Source organism: Monodelphis domestica, chromosome 3 (assembly GCF_027887165.1).
Source record: "Monodelphis domestica isolate mMonDom1 chromosome 3, mMonDom1.pri, whole genome shotgun sequence".
Taxonomy (NCBI): Eukaryota; Metazoa; Chordata; class Mammalia; order Didelphimorphia; family Didelphidae; genus Monodelphis; species Monodelphis domestica.
This window is the reverse complement of record NC_077229.1, coordinates 89408576-89425772: the sequence shown is the minus strand read 5'-3', so window position 1 is coordinate 89425772 and position 17197 is coordinate 89408576. Positions and strand designations below refer to the sequence as shown.

The following is a 17197-nucleotide window of genomic DNA, read 5'->3' as shown; positions in this document are numbered from 1 at the left end:
CCAAGGTCCTTTCCAGTTCTAAATCAATAATCAATATATCACCTGAAGTTTCAAGTGAGAAAAATTTCTTACTTGTTGAAAAAATCCGGAAAGACTGAAACATAGAGTGCATAAAAGAGAATAGTTTGAAATAAGCCTAGAAACGTGTGCAAAAGCCAGCTGCTGATAGGCATTAGATACTGAACTAAGGAGATTGTAGTTTATTCTAGGTACAATAGGGAGCTCACTGAGTTATTGAGCAGGGGAATTGACATGGTCAGATGTGCTTTAAGAGGGTGATTTTGGCAACTGCCTCAGGCAAAGGCCTTGTGGAAGACTTCCACCACCCAGCCCTCCTAACAGCTCTCCTTCTCTGAAGGTGACGCGCTTTTGGATGCTGGTGAATCAATGAAGCGATTGGCAGAAGTGAAAGATTCTCTGGACATAGAAGTCAAACAGAATTTCGTTGACCCCCTCCAGAATCTCTGTGATAAAGACCTAAAGGAGATCCAGGTACCTGCCTTAATTATTGCTCCTCTGATCCAACATTCCAGGCCTCAAGAACTACCCCATCTGTTGGGTATAGTTCAGAGAGGCATACACAAAGTCCTTGAGGTGGGGTATGGCAGTGGGTAGGAGGAACAAAGCAGACCCAACTAGTGACCATTTAGAGGGATCCATAATAGAACTTTGTGTCTACCTTACAATTTCACAACCCAGCATGGTTTGTTCTTGCTGGCTATCAGAGAAAATCTCTTATATACTTGGCGGGGGATGTTTAATGACTTTAATGTCCCAGGCATCTTTTCCCCCTTCCTCTGCTACTCCTCCAGTGAATCTTCAGGCTTACACAGTTGAAACAGTATTAGAATAATAACTCACCCTCTTTAAGCATTTTAGGGTTTTTGAAAAGATTTAATATAATAGGCGCCTAGGACCCTGCAGCCTTTCTTCTTCCATATAAAACTGTTGGAGCCATTGTTTAAAAGAATTCTCAAATGGTCTAAGTGGTCTGTTGTCCCAGACCTCATGTTTCATGGTGCCTCTTCTTTTCTCCCTTCCCCATCCTTCAGCATCATCTGAAGAAGCTGGAGGGCAGGCGTTTGGATTTTGACTATAAGAAGAAGCGTCAGGGAAAGATACCAGATGAGGAGCTTCGTCAAGCAATGGAGAAATTTGAAGAGTCTAAGGAAGTGGCAGAGACCAGTATGCACAACCTTTTGGAGACTGATGTAAGTGCTTTCTTCTCAGGTGCCTGTTTAGTTGCTTTACTATTATGAGGATCAGGTGGATAAATTGCATAGACATTTGTACATTCTATTCCAAAAATGAAGAGGCAGCCTGGTATCATAGAAAAAATATTCTAAAATATTTTAGAAACAACTGGATTTTGGGGGCAGCTGGGTGGCTCAGTGGATTGAGAGTCAGGCCTAGAGATGGGAGGTCCTAGGTTCAAATTTGGCCTCAGATACTTCCTAGCTGTGTGACCCTGGACAAGTCACTTGACCCCCATTGTGTAGCCCTTACCACTCTTCTGCCTTAGAACCAATCTAAGACAGAAGTTAAGGGTTTAAAAAACAACAACTGGATTTTAAGGCTGAGATCTGAATATTCACTGTACCTTTGTGACCTTAGGCAAGTCACTGAACTTTTCTTAGCCTCAGTTTCCCCTTCTGTAACATGATGGAGTTGAACTAAGTTCTCTAAGGTCGCACCTAGCTGTTAATCCTTTTTTTAGCTCCCTCATCATCTTGGACTTATCTGGCAAAAGGCCCTCAAAACTGAATTAGGAGCTGTAGCCCTAACATGATGCCTGTAGTTTTATCCAGAATGCCCCTGTTTTACTTACTCCCCATGATAGGTCCTCCCCCCAGGATTTTACTCTAATTTCTCTGAGCTTTAGTTCAGTGTGAGCAGGAGTAGTGAGGGAGTGGAAGCCACAGCTCAACTTCTAAGGATGATAGTAATGATCTCCCTTTTCTGTAGCATTTAATGCCCAACCACCTTGTGAAGTAATTCAAGAATCTCTACCTCTACTTTATTTGTTTATTTCTAAATTTATATCCCCATTTTACATTGAGGAACCTGAGGCTCAGAAGGCAATTTGCTCAGGGTTACACAGATAAATGGGCAGCTAGGTGGCAGAGTGGGTAACATGCAGATCCTGGTGTCAGGAAGAATCTAGATCCTGCCTCATATTCTTACTAGCTGTGTGACCCTGGGTAAATCATTTAACTATTTGCCTCAGTTTTCCACATCTATAAATGAGCTAGAGTTGGAAATGGCAAACTATTCTAGTATCTTTGCCAAGAAAACCCCAAATAGGGTCATGAAGAATCAGACATGACTGAAAACAACCAAACAACAATACAGCTAAGTAGATGTTGGAGCTTGAGTTCGAACTTAGGTCTTCTGACTGAGTCAGGGTTCTTTCTTATCTATTAGATTGCCTAAATAGGGTTTAGCTAGGTGGAGAGGCAGGAAGACACTTTAGTCTATAACAACAGAATTTCATAAGAGGAGGCTCTTGGCTGTTGAGGGAAAAGTTGAGCAGTTGCTTCTTTGGCTTCTGGCCATCAGCCTGACTTGGGCAGCCTCCAGAGGAGAGGTGCCAACCCCAAGCCACTATGTTTCTTGCAGATTGAGCAGGTGAGCCAGCTCTCAGCTCTGGTGGATGCACAGCTGGATTACCACCGGCAGGCAGTACAGATCCTGGATGAGCTGGCAGACAAGCTCAAGCGCAGGTAAGCCGTCCTAGGGAAGAATATTGACTCTTGCCCATTCTTCCCTTATGTTGGCATTCTCTGTATTTTCCTCAAGCTTGCTCATTCTGAATGGGCATTTGGGGGGAGGGCCCTGGATTGGGTTAGGTTCTTTGCATCCTCTCAGGCACAGTTAGGTTTTTTCTCTTTTGATAGGACAATCCTGGTCTTCTCCTCAGCCTAGGAAGAGCCTGATCTCCAGAATTCCCTAGGAAGCCTAGAGCCCACACCAAAACAACATTTTTCACTGACTACTTTAAGAAGCTCTGCTTTGTCCATATGATCAGCCCAGCTATGAAGGGAGCTGGGAAAGGCATTTATTGTTTTCAGCTGGAGCCACAGCAAGGGTGACCTCTGCTGTTATGAAAGTAAAAATGCACCTTATTCTTTCAGCTCCAGAGGCCTGGCTAGGGGGTTTCTTTGAATGATAAATAATAGCACATCAAGATATATAAAATCATTTTGTTTTGCCACATTTAGTTCAATTCAGCAAATTAGGAGGACCAAGAAAGGCTTCACAGGGAGGGCACCACTGAGTTGAGCTTTGAAGAAAACAAAGGATTCCAATATGTGGATCTTAGGATCCTAGATTTAGAGCTGGAAGAGACCACTAATCCTACTCCCTCATTTCCCACTCCCATTTATAGCCAAGGGGACTGAAGCTCATCCAGGTGAAATCATTTGCCCACAATCATACAGGCAGCACTTGGCAGGGGCAGGATTTGAATCTTGATCCTCTGACTTTAGAGACAGTGTGTTTCTTCTCACTGTACCACAAAACAGATGAGAATATGATTAAGTACATAGTAAAGGGAGAACAGAAAGTTATGAGTCCTGTTCTATTGAATGGTGGTGGCATAGGATTTTCTGAAAAATATCTAGTCTGAGGGACCTTAATGGTAATCTCCAACCCCCTCATTTTACAGATGGAAAAAGGGAGACCAAGAAAGGGCAAGTGACTTATCTGAGGTCTTATTCCTAGTAAGAGGCAGTCAGTACAGAATGCCAGATTTCCTGCCTCAAGTCAAATGACCCTTCTACAATACCATTCTGTCCCTCAAGAAAATAATTACTTCTGTGCCACTAATGTCTGTGTGCACACTGGGCACTGGGTGTAAGGGTGAGCTGAGACTGGTTGCCACCCTCATGGAGCTCCCAGTCTAATAGGGCTAGAAGACACACAAATGACTGGAATGTAAATCCATGAGCACTTGTAAGAAGCAGCAGAGAAGGTGTAGGAGATGGTTTAGGCACATTGTGGCGAACCAGTGGCACTCCTGTCAGGAGATACTCCGAGTCTTCTCCAGAGTTCCCCAGCACAGTTTGCCAGAGTTTGTGGGGCCACACAGTGCGCCTCCCCATCTCCATGTGTGTGAGGAAATTTCTCACATGATCTGCCCTTTTGCCCAGTAACCCAATGGGAGCTCTTCCTCCTTCCCCTGTCTGGGGTAAGGTAGGGAGTTCACATGGCATGAGGGTTGTGGTTTGGGCACTTGGTCTCTAAAAGGTTCTTTATCCCTGGTCTAGCCTGAGGCACAGAGCTGCCCAAGTCTGGCCTGTGCAGAGGAGGCATAGAAGGGAGCCCAGTTTGGATGGAACATAGAGAAGGGAGTCATGGGAGAAGCAGCGAGGCAAGTAGAGTAGAGAGCCTTTGTTCTTAATGCTCAGGAGCTTGAGTTTTACTTGTCTGGTGATCTGGTTGTCATCAAAAGGTTATGAGCAGTTCTGTGTGCAAGATGTGCCTGGTTCAGTGATTGCCAGGGGCAGAGGAGAGGTAAAAGGAGTCTATGTAGACAGGAGAAGCCCCGTATTCAGTTGGTAACAATAGAAATAGAGACAAGGGGACGGATGAGGAATGTTGGATTCACAACAGGCCTTGATTATTGATGAAAAACAGCTGAAACTGACAAAAGTGAAACAGTTGGAACCCAGTGGTTAGAGTACTGGGCTTGGAGTCAGGGAGTCCTGAGTTCAAATCTAGCCCCTTGTTAGCTATGTGACCTTGGGAACATCACTTAACCTTTGTGTGCCTCATTTTCATCAACTATAAAATAGGGAAGAATAATAATATCTACCCCACAAGGTGGTTGTGAGGCTAAAAAATGAGAATATTTGTTGTCACTTTGCAAAACTGAAAACTATAAATTCTTGCTATTGTTACTACATGAGAGGTGAGAAAGAAGAGGCAGGTCAGATTGTACTAACGTTAATTACTAACAGCAGGTGGACAGTAGTACCTTTGGCAGAAATAGCAAGGTCAGAAGAAGAAACAGAAGGGAAAGGGAAGTTTTGACTGTGTTGAGTTTGAGGTACCTTATAGGACATTCAGATAGAGATATTCTATAGGAATTGGGAGATGGGTTAAATAAACCTAGTATAAATTTTTGCAAGTCATTTAAAAATATATATTATTTTATTTTTCCCCAATTACACATAAAAACAATTTTTTAACATTTTAAAGAAGTTTTTCATTCCAAATTCTCTCCCTTTCCCACTCTCCCTCTCACCACTCCCCTGTCCCTCAGATGACAAGCAATCAGAGATTTCACATCTTTGCAAATCACTTTTGAGATTGTTGACTTAGCTTTCCTGAGCCTCAATTTCTTTATCTCATAAAAGGAAAAAGGTGGATAAGTAGTCCTCAGAAGTCTCTTTGAGGCTAAGCTCTAGAATCTATTGAGATTTTCAAGGAAAAGAATATAGAAATAAGAGAAGATATCCAAAGACTGAATGTGGAGAATTTCTCTCTAAGGGATAAAAAATGTGGAAAAGAAGATTAATTTCCCAAACCCAGCATTACATTTTTTCCCCTTCAGGCCTTCGCACAGGTTGTCTACATCTTATCATGTCTCTCCTTATCCTTGCCTCTTAGAATCTCTAGCTTCTTTCAAAGTTCAACTCAAATTCTAGCTCCTACAGGAAGACTTTCCTACCCCCCCCCCCCAGTGGTTAGTTCTCAAATTACAGAGTTTTAATTTGTCTGTTCAAATGTGTATCTTCTTAGTAGAATGTAATGTTTTAGCTAGTAAGAGTTTGGACTAATACCCGTTATACCGAGTTATCCAAATTCTTTCTTACATGTAATGGGCCTTTGTTATAGCTTCTCCTAGCAGGAACTCTAATAAGCAAGACACCAGCCAGGGCTTGTGAATCTATAGCACTTTAACAAGATTTGATCTGAATAACTTTTTCTGGCTATGCTTGGTATATATCCAAGAAGAAGGAAGTTTCCTCTACAGTGCTGACTCAGGGCCAGTCCTTCTCTTTTTAATCCCAGACAAAACTATATGTACCAGCTAGGAAGTGCTGTTCTCATTTTCACCTTAAGATTTGTGCCTAGAAACCCTGAAGACTTCTCCAAAACACTGAATCCATGGAGGCATGGCCAGTAAGGACCCTGTTGGTGATGAAGTGCTAAAAGAATGAGAGTGTCACCAAGGTTTTCATAGGGTGGAGGTAGTTCTTGCTAGAGAGGAATACCAGGAGTACCCAAGTTGGACTACCTATCCTGTTCACAGGATCTGGAGGGGCCTTAGATATCTTTTTGTGCAAAACCCTCATTTCACACTTGAGGAAACCAAGGCCCAGAGAGGGGAAGAGCTTTCCCCAAGGTCATGTAGGAAATTACTCGCAAAGCTAAGGTTCAAAACAAGGCCCTGTGACTCCAAATGTAGTGGATCTCCCTTTCTGAGGATGGGAGACAGATACTATGTGCGAAAGAATACTGGATTCAGAGTCACTAGACCCCTGGTTTCAAATCCTGTCTTTGGAAATTTAATTTTGACATAGGATTTGTAAGCAAATCATTTCATCTCTGTGAGCCTCTGGTCCCTCTTTCATAAATTGAGGGTGAAACTTAGAGTACTTAATAGGATTGTTGTGAGGATCAAATGAGATACAGCTAGGGGCAGCAAGGTGGCATAGTAGATAGAGTTGGGAGTTGGGAGGAACTGGGTTCATATCTGGCCTAGCTGTGTGACCCTGGGCAAGTCACTTAATTTCATTTGCCTAGTCCTTGCCCTTCTTTCTTAAGAGTTGTTATTAAAACAGAAAGTAAAGGTTTTTAAAAATGAGATACAGATATAAAGTGATTTGTAAACTTTAAAGCCAAATGGAAATGTCTTTTATTATCCACTTGTATCTCTTCTCTTCATTCAGTCTTTTGAGAACCTGCTATGAGAATATTAATTTATCAAAGAATACTTTGACAGTCTGCTCTGAGGTTATCACTTAGGATGGGGTTAATCAGAAGAAACCAGGGACTTTGAATAGAGTCCTGCCTCTGACAGAATTGTCCTTTACTAAAGCCCCTTCTTCTGTTGTCTTATGAGGTGAAAGGGACTGTGGGCTCTCAATGTTATCAAAGTTGAAGCTGGAAAGGCTTCGAATGCAGAGCTAGCAACACATTTTGGGCTAGACCTTTGTCACAACGAAGGTTCATCACCAAATTGACCAATATATGTAAATTTCATTTAAAAAAAAACTACAGATACCATGAAAATGAATTCACTGAAATATTGAACTGCCAGGAGAATGTCAGATAACTTAGGATGTACAGATCTGTACAAGAATATTCAGAGTAACCTAGGAAGAGTAGCTCACTCTGAATTACAGCTTCTCCAATTTCAAAGGTTAAATGATTTTAATAGTTTTGAAACAGTAGATAAGGGATTTTCTAACTTGTAAAAATTAGGAATCTCAAAGTCACCATGTCCAAGGGTTAGTAACCTTTGGAAAAAACCAGTCTGGAACAGTCCTAACATTGTAGAAGGAGGAGCAGGGAAAGAGAAGGGCAGTTTCTGCTGATTTTGCCTGTTAGACTGTTAGTAGTGATGAGGATGCAACTCCAGAGAGCCCAGCACCTGTGTTTTGAGCTCTTAGCACATAGAATTCTTGGCACATTACTTATGTGCATTGCTTAGTCTGACCCAGATTATTTTTCCTGTACATAGGATGCGGGAAGCCTCTTCGCGTCCCAAGCGGGAATACAAACCAAAGCCTAGAGATTCCTATGACTTTGGAGAGCCTGACCAGTCCAATGGAGGTTTCCCTTGTGCCCCAGCCCCCAAGATCACAGGTAATTATGAATCCAGACAGCAGAGAGGGTAGGGGAGGTTCCAAGGTGGGGCAGCTTGGGGCAATGAGGAGAACCATGGGCCTGTGTCCTGTTCTGGCAAGAACTTTCCTGAGGGTGGGATTATCTTTCAGACTCTAAGAAAGAGCCATCCTTCCCCCAGAGGTCCATGGGTGCAACTTCAAATCCCTACCACTGTCCTTATTCCTATCTCCCCTACCTGACCCTGTGGGAGGAAAACATGACAATCTCCCTCATCCCTATTCCCAGAGGCCTCTGGAATCATGGCCACATGTAGCCTGATTGTAAGCTTATCTTTTTGTTTGATTTGGAAGCAGCTTCTTCCTCTTTCCGATCCTCTGACAAGCCCATCCGGACCCCCATCAGGAGTATGCGTGAGTGTCCCCTTGGCTGCATGCATTCTGCCACTTCTGGCTATTTGGATTATTTCTTTTCCCACTTCCTCTCTTCTTCCTGCTCTCCTCTTGCCTCTGCTTGCATTTTGCTCACTAATGTCCTTTCTCTTCTGGGTGAAAAATTAATTCATTGTACTTAAGAGGATTCTCTTTCCATAGCAGTTAATGACTTTGGGGTTCTTTAATCTCATGAACCAGATGCCCCAGTTGACCTAAAAACATAATGCTGTTTCTTCACTGTTAGGATCAGGCCAGGAACAAAAATGAAGGAAGTTACACCTTAAAAAATGATGAACCATAAAAAAAAACAGTTCCTTCAATCACTCACCAGACAGCGTGCTTAATGTGTAATGTGTCAACCTCTGGGGACATAGAATGCAGTTAAAACTTGATTCTTGCCCTCATGTAGCTCACACTCTGGAGGGGGGGGATAAGTAGAGAGACTTTGGTACACCATCTTGTCCATGATCTATGTTTTACCAAAGCGCAGAACATCCTTAGGGGAGATAGGGGAGACAGGGGTGGAGGGGTGGCTGGAGCATTTGAGTAGGATTTTAGCAGATAGGGTGGGAATACATTCTAGGCATTGGAAACAGTGGGAGATTCCATGTCCTTCATTTCAGCATGCATCTATATTAAATGCCCTATGGAGTCCAGACTCTGTGCCAGCAAAATGCAGTACAGGATCTGGGGTCAGAATTGCCATTTGGGGTAGAAGAGCAGGGGATATGTGACCTGAAGCTGCTGGGGGGTCCTGCTCTCTCCTGAGGGTCAAGAGCCGTTAGGGCCTCTATAATTGGGAGCACCAGGAGTAACACCTGGAAAATTCTAGCATCCCTAAGTCAAGACTCTTAATGGGGGGAGTAAATAATTTCCTCTTGTATAGACAATTTTTTTTTTAAACCCTTACCTTCCGTCTTGGAGTCAATACTGTGTATTGGCTCCAAGGCAGAAGAGTGGTAAGGGCTAGGCAATGGGGGTCAAGTGACTTGCCCAGGGTCACACAGCTGGGAAGTGGCTGAGATCAGATTTGAACCTAGGACCTCCCGTCTCTAGGCCTGGCTCTCAATCCACTGAGCTACCCAGCTGCCCCCTAGACAATTTTTTTAAGCCCTACCCTGACCAGTCTGGGAAGGTGCATCATTTCCTAAGGCATCAGTGGCTTTGAGATCCAACATATGGAGTATATGCCTATCACCACCATCTTAGGGTAGATTAGAGTGGAACAAGGGTGCCATTTGAGTCTGATCCCTGGGACTGGCTCCAGTAGCCCCACTGGTAATTCTTCACAGTGTCTTCTTTCACATGCAAAACTAAAACCAGACAAAAAGATGTTTCAGGGAGTCCTTCATCCCTTATAACAAGCAATGGGCTATAGAGGGCAAACTTGGAGCTGGGGGAACTGAGAAACCACTAACCAGTGCCACTATTACTGGGGGCAGCTCGTTTCATTAGTGTGCACCTCAACTTGGTCAACCATAAGTGGGTTGATAATACCTATAGACCTACCTTAATGGACTGTTGTGAGTCAAATGAAATAATTGTGTAGGAAAATGCAATTTGTAAACTTTTCAAATACCATAGAAATGTCTGTTGTTTTGTTGTAAATGAACAGTTAGCTAGCTGATGTACAACAGGATTGACCAAGCATTGAATAAGGCCCTACCATAAGTGCTTGGTACTTGGATCTCTGCCCTCAAGGTTCTTACATTCTGTTGGAGAAATGGTACAAACACATGTAAGTAAATATAAAATTTGAACAAATAGAAAGCTATTGGCTTGGATGCATCACATACACACACCACTTCCCTAAGCAGTGGGGAGGAGATCTGCTGTTCCAGACATTATCACATTCCTGTTTCCAAATTGCTTTAAGTGAGGTTGACACTTTCCTGAAAGAAAACGCTTCTCCACTCCCCTGCTGAGTTGGTTTTTGAGTCATATTTTCTCTACTTTTTTGCATATTTTGCATATTTTGCATATAAAAAACTAAGGGCCAGAGATAATTAGGCCTTGGGCCTAATTAGGCTAGTGTAGGAGAGACTTTCTTAAAGGGATTGGGAACTGAACCTAAAAGAACAAGATGAACGCCCATAAGCTAGTCCAAAATGGATTATGCTCTGTTTGCTATCTTCCTGTCTGGCTCTCCAACAGGCCTATAGCAAAGAGAAAAAAGCACAAAGGCCTCTAAATATCCTGTTCCAAGGCTCACTGCATCTGTTTCCAAAGAACAGGCTTTTCCTGGCCATGTTGCCATAGAAAAGGAAAAACCAGCCCCTTTCCCTAGAGGACCTGAAGTTAAACTTGCTGTCATTGTACAGTATAGCCATGGAAGCCCCGGGTAGGAAGGGCTCTTTATAGCAAGGGAATGACTACCCTGTTGTCACTCACTTCAAGACTTGGTTCTCTGGGTAGGTGCCGCAGCACACTGGGGGTGAAATCACTCAGCCAGTATTCTGTAAGGACCTCCTTTACATGGCTACTTCCAGAGAATAAGATGTGGTCTGTTACCAAGGCGACAGGACTGACTCTCATAAGCAACTAGGGACCAATTAAATGCCAAGCGTTATAATACTGATCATCTGAGACTGGTGTGGACTGGGATGATCAGGACAGGATTCCTGCTCGGGAATTGGAACTGGAGCTGGCCGTGGAAGGATGAAGAGGATTTAGCTATGCACACAGAAGGAGTGAGGGAGAGGATATTCAAGACTGAATAGAATGTTGGGAACACACTATAACTGCCTGCCTAGAGGAGTGTGCATTCTGAGGAGTGAGAAATAAGGTAGGGAAGTAGATTTCAAAGGGCAGCTAGTGGGTAAAGTAGACAGACAGCCAGGCCTAGTCAGAAAGACTCAGTCTGGTCTTAGACACTGAATGTGTGATCCTGGGCAAGTTTCTTCACTCTGCCTCAGTTTCCTCATCTGTAAAATGAGCTGGAGAAAGAAATGAGAAAAGCACTCCAGTATCTTTGCTAAATCAGAACATGACTGAAATGCACGACTGAACGATAAAGAAATAGATTTAATGGGCGTCCACTAAAGTCTTCTTCCAGTACTTCATTATGGTATGGCAGGTATTCAAAAGCACAAACTTCCAAGCTGGGAGGGTTGAAGTAAAGGTCTGATGACTGTCTGCTTTGTGAAGACCAGCTTGGCCAAGGGCAGAGAGACTCATCACCAGAAACTTGGCACCAAATTAAAAATTTTCAGCCACTGTAATTCACAGTGACTTGTCTCCCAGAGCTGGAGAGGCTTTCATCCTTGTCAGTACCGGGAGCTTCACTCCAAAGAAATGGTTACGGGTGGGGGCAGGGGTGGGGAACGAGTGGGTGGTGAAAGACAGTCTGCAGGGTCTTGAAAGCCAGAGAAGTTTGGAGTTCGTAGACTAGCAGGATTATAGGTTCTCAGGTAGACAGAATGACAGTCGTAGACTTTTTTTTTTAACCTTTTCTGTCTTGGTAACAGCAAGGGCTGGGTAAAAGGGCTTACAGAGTCCCACAGCTAGGAGGCATCTGAGGTCAGTTCTGAACCCGGCTCCTCCATCCACTGTACCTGCTCGCATAGACTGTAATCTCCGGGATCATATAGCTAGGAATGTCATAGTTATTGTGAAATAAGGCGGTGACCCAGCTGGGTTGGGGACTGCTGGTTATCCTATGTGTCGGTCCGGCCCTCACCTCTGCCTGTGTCTTCCTTCCACAGCGCCTCTGGACCAGCCCAGCTGCAAGGCCCTCTATGACTTTGAGCCGGAGAACGATGGGGAACTGGGCTTCCGGGAGGGCGACATCATCACACTGACCAACCAGATCGATGAAAACTGGTACGAAGGCATGATCAACGGCCAGTCTGGCTTCTTCCCTCTCAACTATGTGGAGGTGCTGGTCCCACTACCTCAGTGAAATGGCTGCTCTCCACAGCTCCCTCCCTGCCTCCCTCCCTCCCTCCCTTGTCCTCTCCTGCTCCTCCCCCTCGAGAGGAAGGCCAGGCCTGACCGGCATTCCATTTTGTTCCTGCTGACACCCGTCTCCCCCGGAAGACAGGAGGCATAGTATTAATCCTGCCCACACCAGAATGGCGTCACATTCTCTGGACTGGGTGTCCCCTAAACGTCATCCTTCCCAAGGATTTGACGAGGTCCTTCCCGAGGCCTCCAGGAGCTCACCGCCTCCTCCCCCCACCCTCCCAGTCCCTTTGGCAAAGGTTCAGGCAGCCAAGCCCTTAGTCCTGGCCCGAGGTCAGGCTCAGCCTGCCCTGGGAAGACGAAGCAGTGGATGCTACCTAGTTGTTACTAGCTGAGCGCAGGCAAAGAAGGATGAGCCAGTCAGCGGAGGGTCTTGTGGTGGTGATGATGATGGAAGTGGGGAAACACGGTTTGTTTAAATCTCCCAGGTTTACGCAAGACACTAGTGACCACCCGAGCTTCTTTTTGCCCTTCCTCCTCCCACCTTTTGCCCCATCTTCCATCTCCACACCTTGTCCCTTCTCCATTCCCCTCCCCTTGCTGCTTCTGAGGGGCCTGGGTGGACAGGACTCACTGACCAGCCACGCTGCCCCTCCCAGGCAGGACTCGGCTGTGAGGCTCACGAGCAAAGGGTTAACACTAAGGTGCTCTCCGAAACACTAAGCTTCCTCTCTAAATGCTTCTTTGCCTGAGCAGCCGTTGCCTCCCCTGCTCTGGCACCCACCTGGGAACTTCCCGAGGCCGTCCCTCTTTTCCTTTTTTGAGGGCGACTTGGTTCCCTGGTCCACAGCCATAGAATCTGACCCTCCCTCCCCACCCCAGCCCTCGCTGTCTCTTGTTCCCACTCCTTGAGGTCCTCGAGTTGACTCAGAGGATTCTGCTCCCTTCTCTGAGCCACACTGGGAAGACCTGAATGCCAACTAGCTGACCCAGGGCCACAGCCAGGAAGCCACTGAGAAGTGCTGTGAGGGGCTCTTTAGGGAACGGAGGGATACCGTGGAAACCGCTCCATCCGCTCTGTTCTTCCCCCGCCGGTCTGATTGCTCTCTTTACTGGCTCTGGCCAAAGTTGGCCCCAGAGGACTGAGGACTAAAGGCCAGGAAAGCCAACCCCTCATCCTGTGGGGCTGTCCCTAGCGTGCCTTGCTTGCAGCCTCCCTCTCGGAGACTGGATGTTACGACTTGAGCTGGGGTTGGGAGCGACTCCTGTAGGCATCCGCCGGGACCTGTTCGGGTCATGGCCCTCATGCCTCAGGTTCAGCTGCCTTCTAACTGGCTGAAATAAGAAATTTGATTTTCTCTCGTATCCCTCCCCTTCCCTTTCTTTCTCCCTCTTCCGCATCTCCCTTCCCTTTTCTCCTCCTCTCCACTTTTCTTCTTGCCAGGAGCTAATGTTAAGTGTAGCAACATGGGCTAGGCTTTGGAGACTTCTCTATGCCGTGGTGGTTTTGAGGTGGGAGGAAGAGGCAATTTGTGCCACCGTGTCCTAGCTTAAATTCTCCTCAAATTTGCTTCCTTCTGATTCCAGGAGCCCCAGGCTCTGCCACAGCCCATTGCAGGCAATGGGTCCCAGATTCTCAAGCATTGTCCCCTTATGGCTTCTCTGACCAAAAAGCTTTGCATAGATACCACCTCCTCGAGAGCCCGAAGATCAGCCAGGGCCCAGCGGACTCCCTGACTCCCAGAGGCCAGCTATGAGAGGGGAAGAGGAGGTGGGGAATGACAGGGCCTGTGGGGGCTAAGCCCTAAGAAAAAGCCACAGCCTCGGCCCCCCCCAAAGAAGAGCGCTGCCCTATGCAGGCCAGCCCCATCCCCTCCTCCAGCAGCTCCGCTGCCCCGTGTTGTCTCCTCGACCTCATACTCTAGTTCTAAACCCAGAGGTATTGTCTCCTTTGCACCGCTGCCTCCCTCCCCTAGCTCATCTTACCCAGCAGTGTGACAGATACAGAAAGCATTGTATCCTTTTAACTTTCCTTTTAACTGAGCATGTTGATATATGTTTATTACTCACAGGGCAGCTGCTGTTGTTACGTTGGCACTGCCAGGGTCTGCCTTCCCCACAAAACAAAACAAAACAAACATGGGACCACAGGAGCCGCCAAAGGCTCCTGCCTGTCTGGGTTGCCAAGCCCCCAGCAAGCAAACCTCCTCCTTTGAAAGGTTAAGCACAAAATGTTTGATGAACTGAACCATCCCTGGGAAACGTCCTAGACTTCCTGTGGCACTCCTCCCTTCCCTTTATCATCTGTCTCTCACCACCTCTCCCCCACCCGGTGCTGAGCTGTTTCAGAGCTGGGACCCAGCTTCCTGCCCATCTCGTGCGTCTCTTCCTGCGCTCATCTCAGTGATCCTGTGCCAATTTGGGGCAGGTCCCTCGGTCCCGAAGGCTCCAGCGCCTGCCCCAGGAGCAGCAATATCACATAGCTTCCCAGGACATGCCCCGCCATGCTAGAATCCCTGAAGTCCCAGCCTGGAGTCCAGCGGTGCCACACAGCCCTCCACAGCCTTTTGGCTTCTGTCCACTCAGTTCTAGACTTGAATATGGAAGGGAGAGGATGGAGGTAGAGGATTAGCCACATCATCATCATTCCCTTAGGCCCACCAGGAGCCACCATCGAGTTCAGTTGGGGGGAGGTAGGGGAATGGGTGTCTTCAGATGATCAATATAACTTTTGTTACAGTCTCTCTGTCTAGGGCAAATTGAATTGTAATCTTGATTTTAAAAAGTATTAAATGTTTTCTCTTTCTAAGCCTCGCCACCTTTCATTTTCTCTGGTAAGAAATATTTCACAATTTTTCCCTGAGCAAGCTATGGGGCCCGCACTCTCTGTGGGACTGGAGCAAAAGGAGGGTTAGCTCGTGAGGTGGTCCTAGGCTTTAGAAGGGATGGCTTCGCTCTGCACGTGAACTGAGGCCCAGAAAGGTTCGGTGTCTGCCCAAGGTCACCCAGCGGCAGTTTGGAGCTCCTGCTACATCACACTGTACAACACCAATTGTCAGTGAGCATTAAGCGCCTACTATGTGCCGGGCATGAGCTGGGGATACAAGAAGAGGCAAAAGATGGGCCCTGCCCTCACAGAGCCCACAGGCCAATGGGGGAGGCAGCATGCAAACAGCAGTGTACAAGCAAGCTGGGAACAAGATGAACCAGAAATGGTGACAGAGGAAAGGCCCAGACCTAAGAGGGGCTGGGGAAGGCTTCTTGGAGCAGGTGGGATTTTAGCTGAGACTTAAGGGAAGCCTGGAGGTGGAGATGAAAAGCTTTTCAGGCACAGAGGACAACCAGTAAGCATGCTTTGGAGCAAAAAGCTGGGAAGCCAGCGTCACTGGAGCAAAGAGGCCATGGCAGGGTGCAAGGCATGAGAAAACTGGAAAGGGGGGGTGGACACCAGAGGATGGAGGTGACCAAGTCAAATCTGCTCTTGAGGAAGATCATTTTGACAGCTGAATGGAGGTTAGATGGGAGTGGGGCAAGTCAAGGTTGGCACACTCACCAGCAGGCTCTTGGAATTATGTAGCATCCGAGGAACACCTCGACTAGGGTGGGAGGAGAGAAAGGGCAAAGATGAAATGGGCAGGCCTTGGCAAAAGACTGGACGTGAGGGTGAGAGACAGGGAGGGGTCGAGGACGACACCTAGCTTTTGAGCTTGGGGAACTGGGAGGATGCACCAAGGATACCCTTGACAGGGAAGTTTAGTAGTGGGGAGGGTTGGCTGGACTTCTAGTTCAAGATGCCTAGTGGGTATTTGGAGATAAAAGCCTGGAGATCAGCAGAGAGGTTAGGGTCAGAGAAGTTTGAGAATCATTAAAGCAGAGGAACAATCCATGGGGACTGATGAAATCGCCAAATAATGGAGGGAGAAGAGAAGAGAGCCCTTTGGGGCACCCATAGTCAGTGGGCATGACCTGGATAAAGACCCTACAAAGAAGCTGTCCAGAGAGCGTCAAGGAGGAAGTGGCAGATAGTGTTCAAGACTGCAGAGAGGTGAAGGATGAGGACTGAGAAAAGGCCATCGGACTTGTCAAAGACATATTTGGTCATTTCAGAGAGCAATTTAGAGGGAATGATGCCAGAAGCCAGATTATAGGGAGTAAAGATCAGAGTAAGAGTGAAAGGAAAAAATGTAAAGGGAGGATGTTTAGGAGTACTAGATTTTAAACTATTACAAAGTAATTAGCAAAACTATCTGGTATGGGCTAAGAAAGAGGATGGTAGATCAATGGAACAGGAGGGATGTACAACAAAGTCATAAATTGTCATAATCTTGAATTTGACAAAAATATAGATGCAAGTTTTGGAGATAATAAAATTGCTGGGACAACTGGAAAGGCGTTTGACAGAGACTAATGGATACTTTACACCATTCACTGGGATAAGATCAAAATGGATGCATGACCTAGATGTAAAACATATCATAAGCAAATTAGAAGAACAGGGAATGTGCTACACATTGAATTTATGCATACGAGAGGAATCTGAGTAAATGAGATGGAGAGCATTGTGAGATGTAAAATGGATAATATGTTAAGTGTCTGTACAAATAACACTAATGTAGCCAGGATGAGAAGGAAAGCAGAAGATTAGGAAAAATGTTATAGGCATTTTCTCAGATAGAGGTCTCATCTAAAGTATATAGAAGCCAGGCCTAGAGATAGGAGGTCCTAGGTTCAAATCTGGCCTCAGACACTTCCCAGCTGTGTGACCCTGGGCAAGTCACTTAACCCCCATTGCCTAGCCCTTACCACTCTTCTGCCTTGGAACCAATACTCAGTATTGATCCCAAGACAGAAGGTAAGGGTTTAAAAAAAAATAAAAATAAAGTATATAGAGAATGTTGTCAAATTTCTAAGAATAAGAGCCATTCCCTAACTGGTAAATGGGCAAAAGATCCGAACAATTTTCAATTGAAATCAAAGCCATATGTAGGTATGCAAAGATGCTCAATATCACTACTGATCAGAGAAATTAAAATCAAAACAATTCTGAGATAACCTCACACCTA

The 17197-nt window shown here is 45.8% G+C and overlaps 1 protein-coding gene across 2 annotated transcripts in view; it reads left to right on the top strand.

Moving 5' to 3' along the window:
• SH3GL1 (SH3 domain containing GRB2 like 1, endophilin A2) overlaps positions 1 to 14943 on the top strand; it is an 87897-nt gene extending 72954 nt beyond the window's left edge. The window contains exons 5-10 of one of the 2 annotated variants that reach the window (XM_007488916.3): positions 359 to 492; positions 1053 to 1211; positions 2620 to 2723; positions 7694 to 7818; positions 8154 to 8210; positions 11936 to 14943. In XM_007488916.3, the coding sequence (XP_007488978.1) occupies positions 359 to 492; positions 1053 to 1211; positions 2620 to 2723; positions 7694 to 7818; positions 8154 to 8210; positions 11936 to 12132 (776 nt within the window). In that variant the 3' untranslated portion in view covers positions 12133 to 14943. Of the gene's footprint in view, positions 1 to 358; positions 493 to 1052; positions 1212 to 2619; positions 2724 to 7693; positions 7819 to 8150; positions 8211 to 11935 lie in introns of both variants that reach the window. The other variant, XM_007488915.3, reaches the window with a different exon arrangement.
• The last annotated feature ends 2254 nt before the right edge of the window (positions 14944 to 17197 follow it).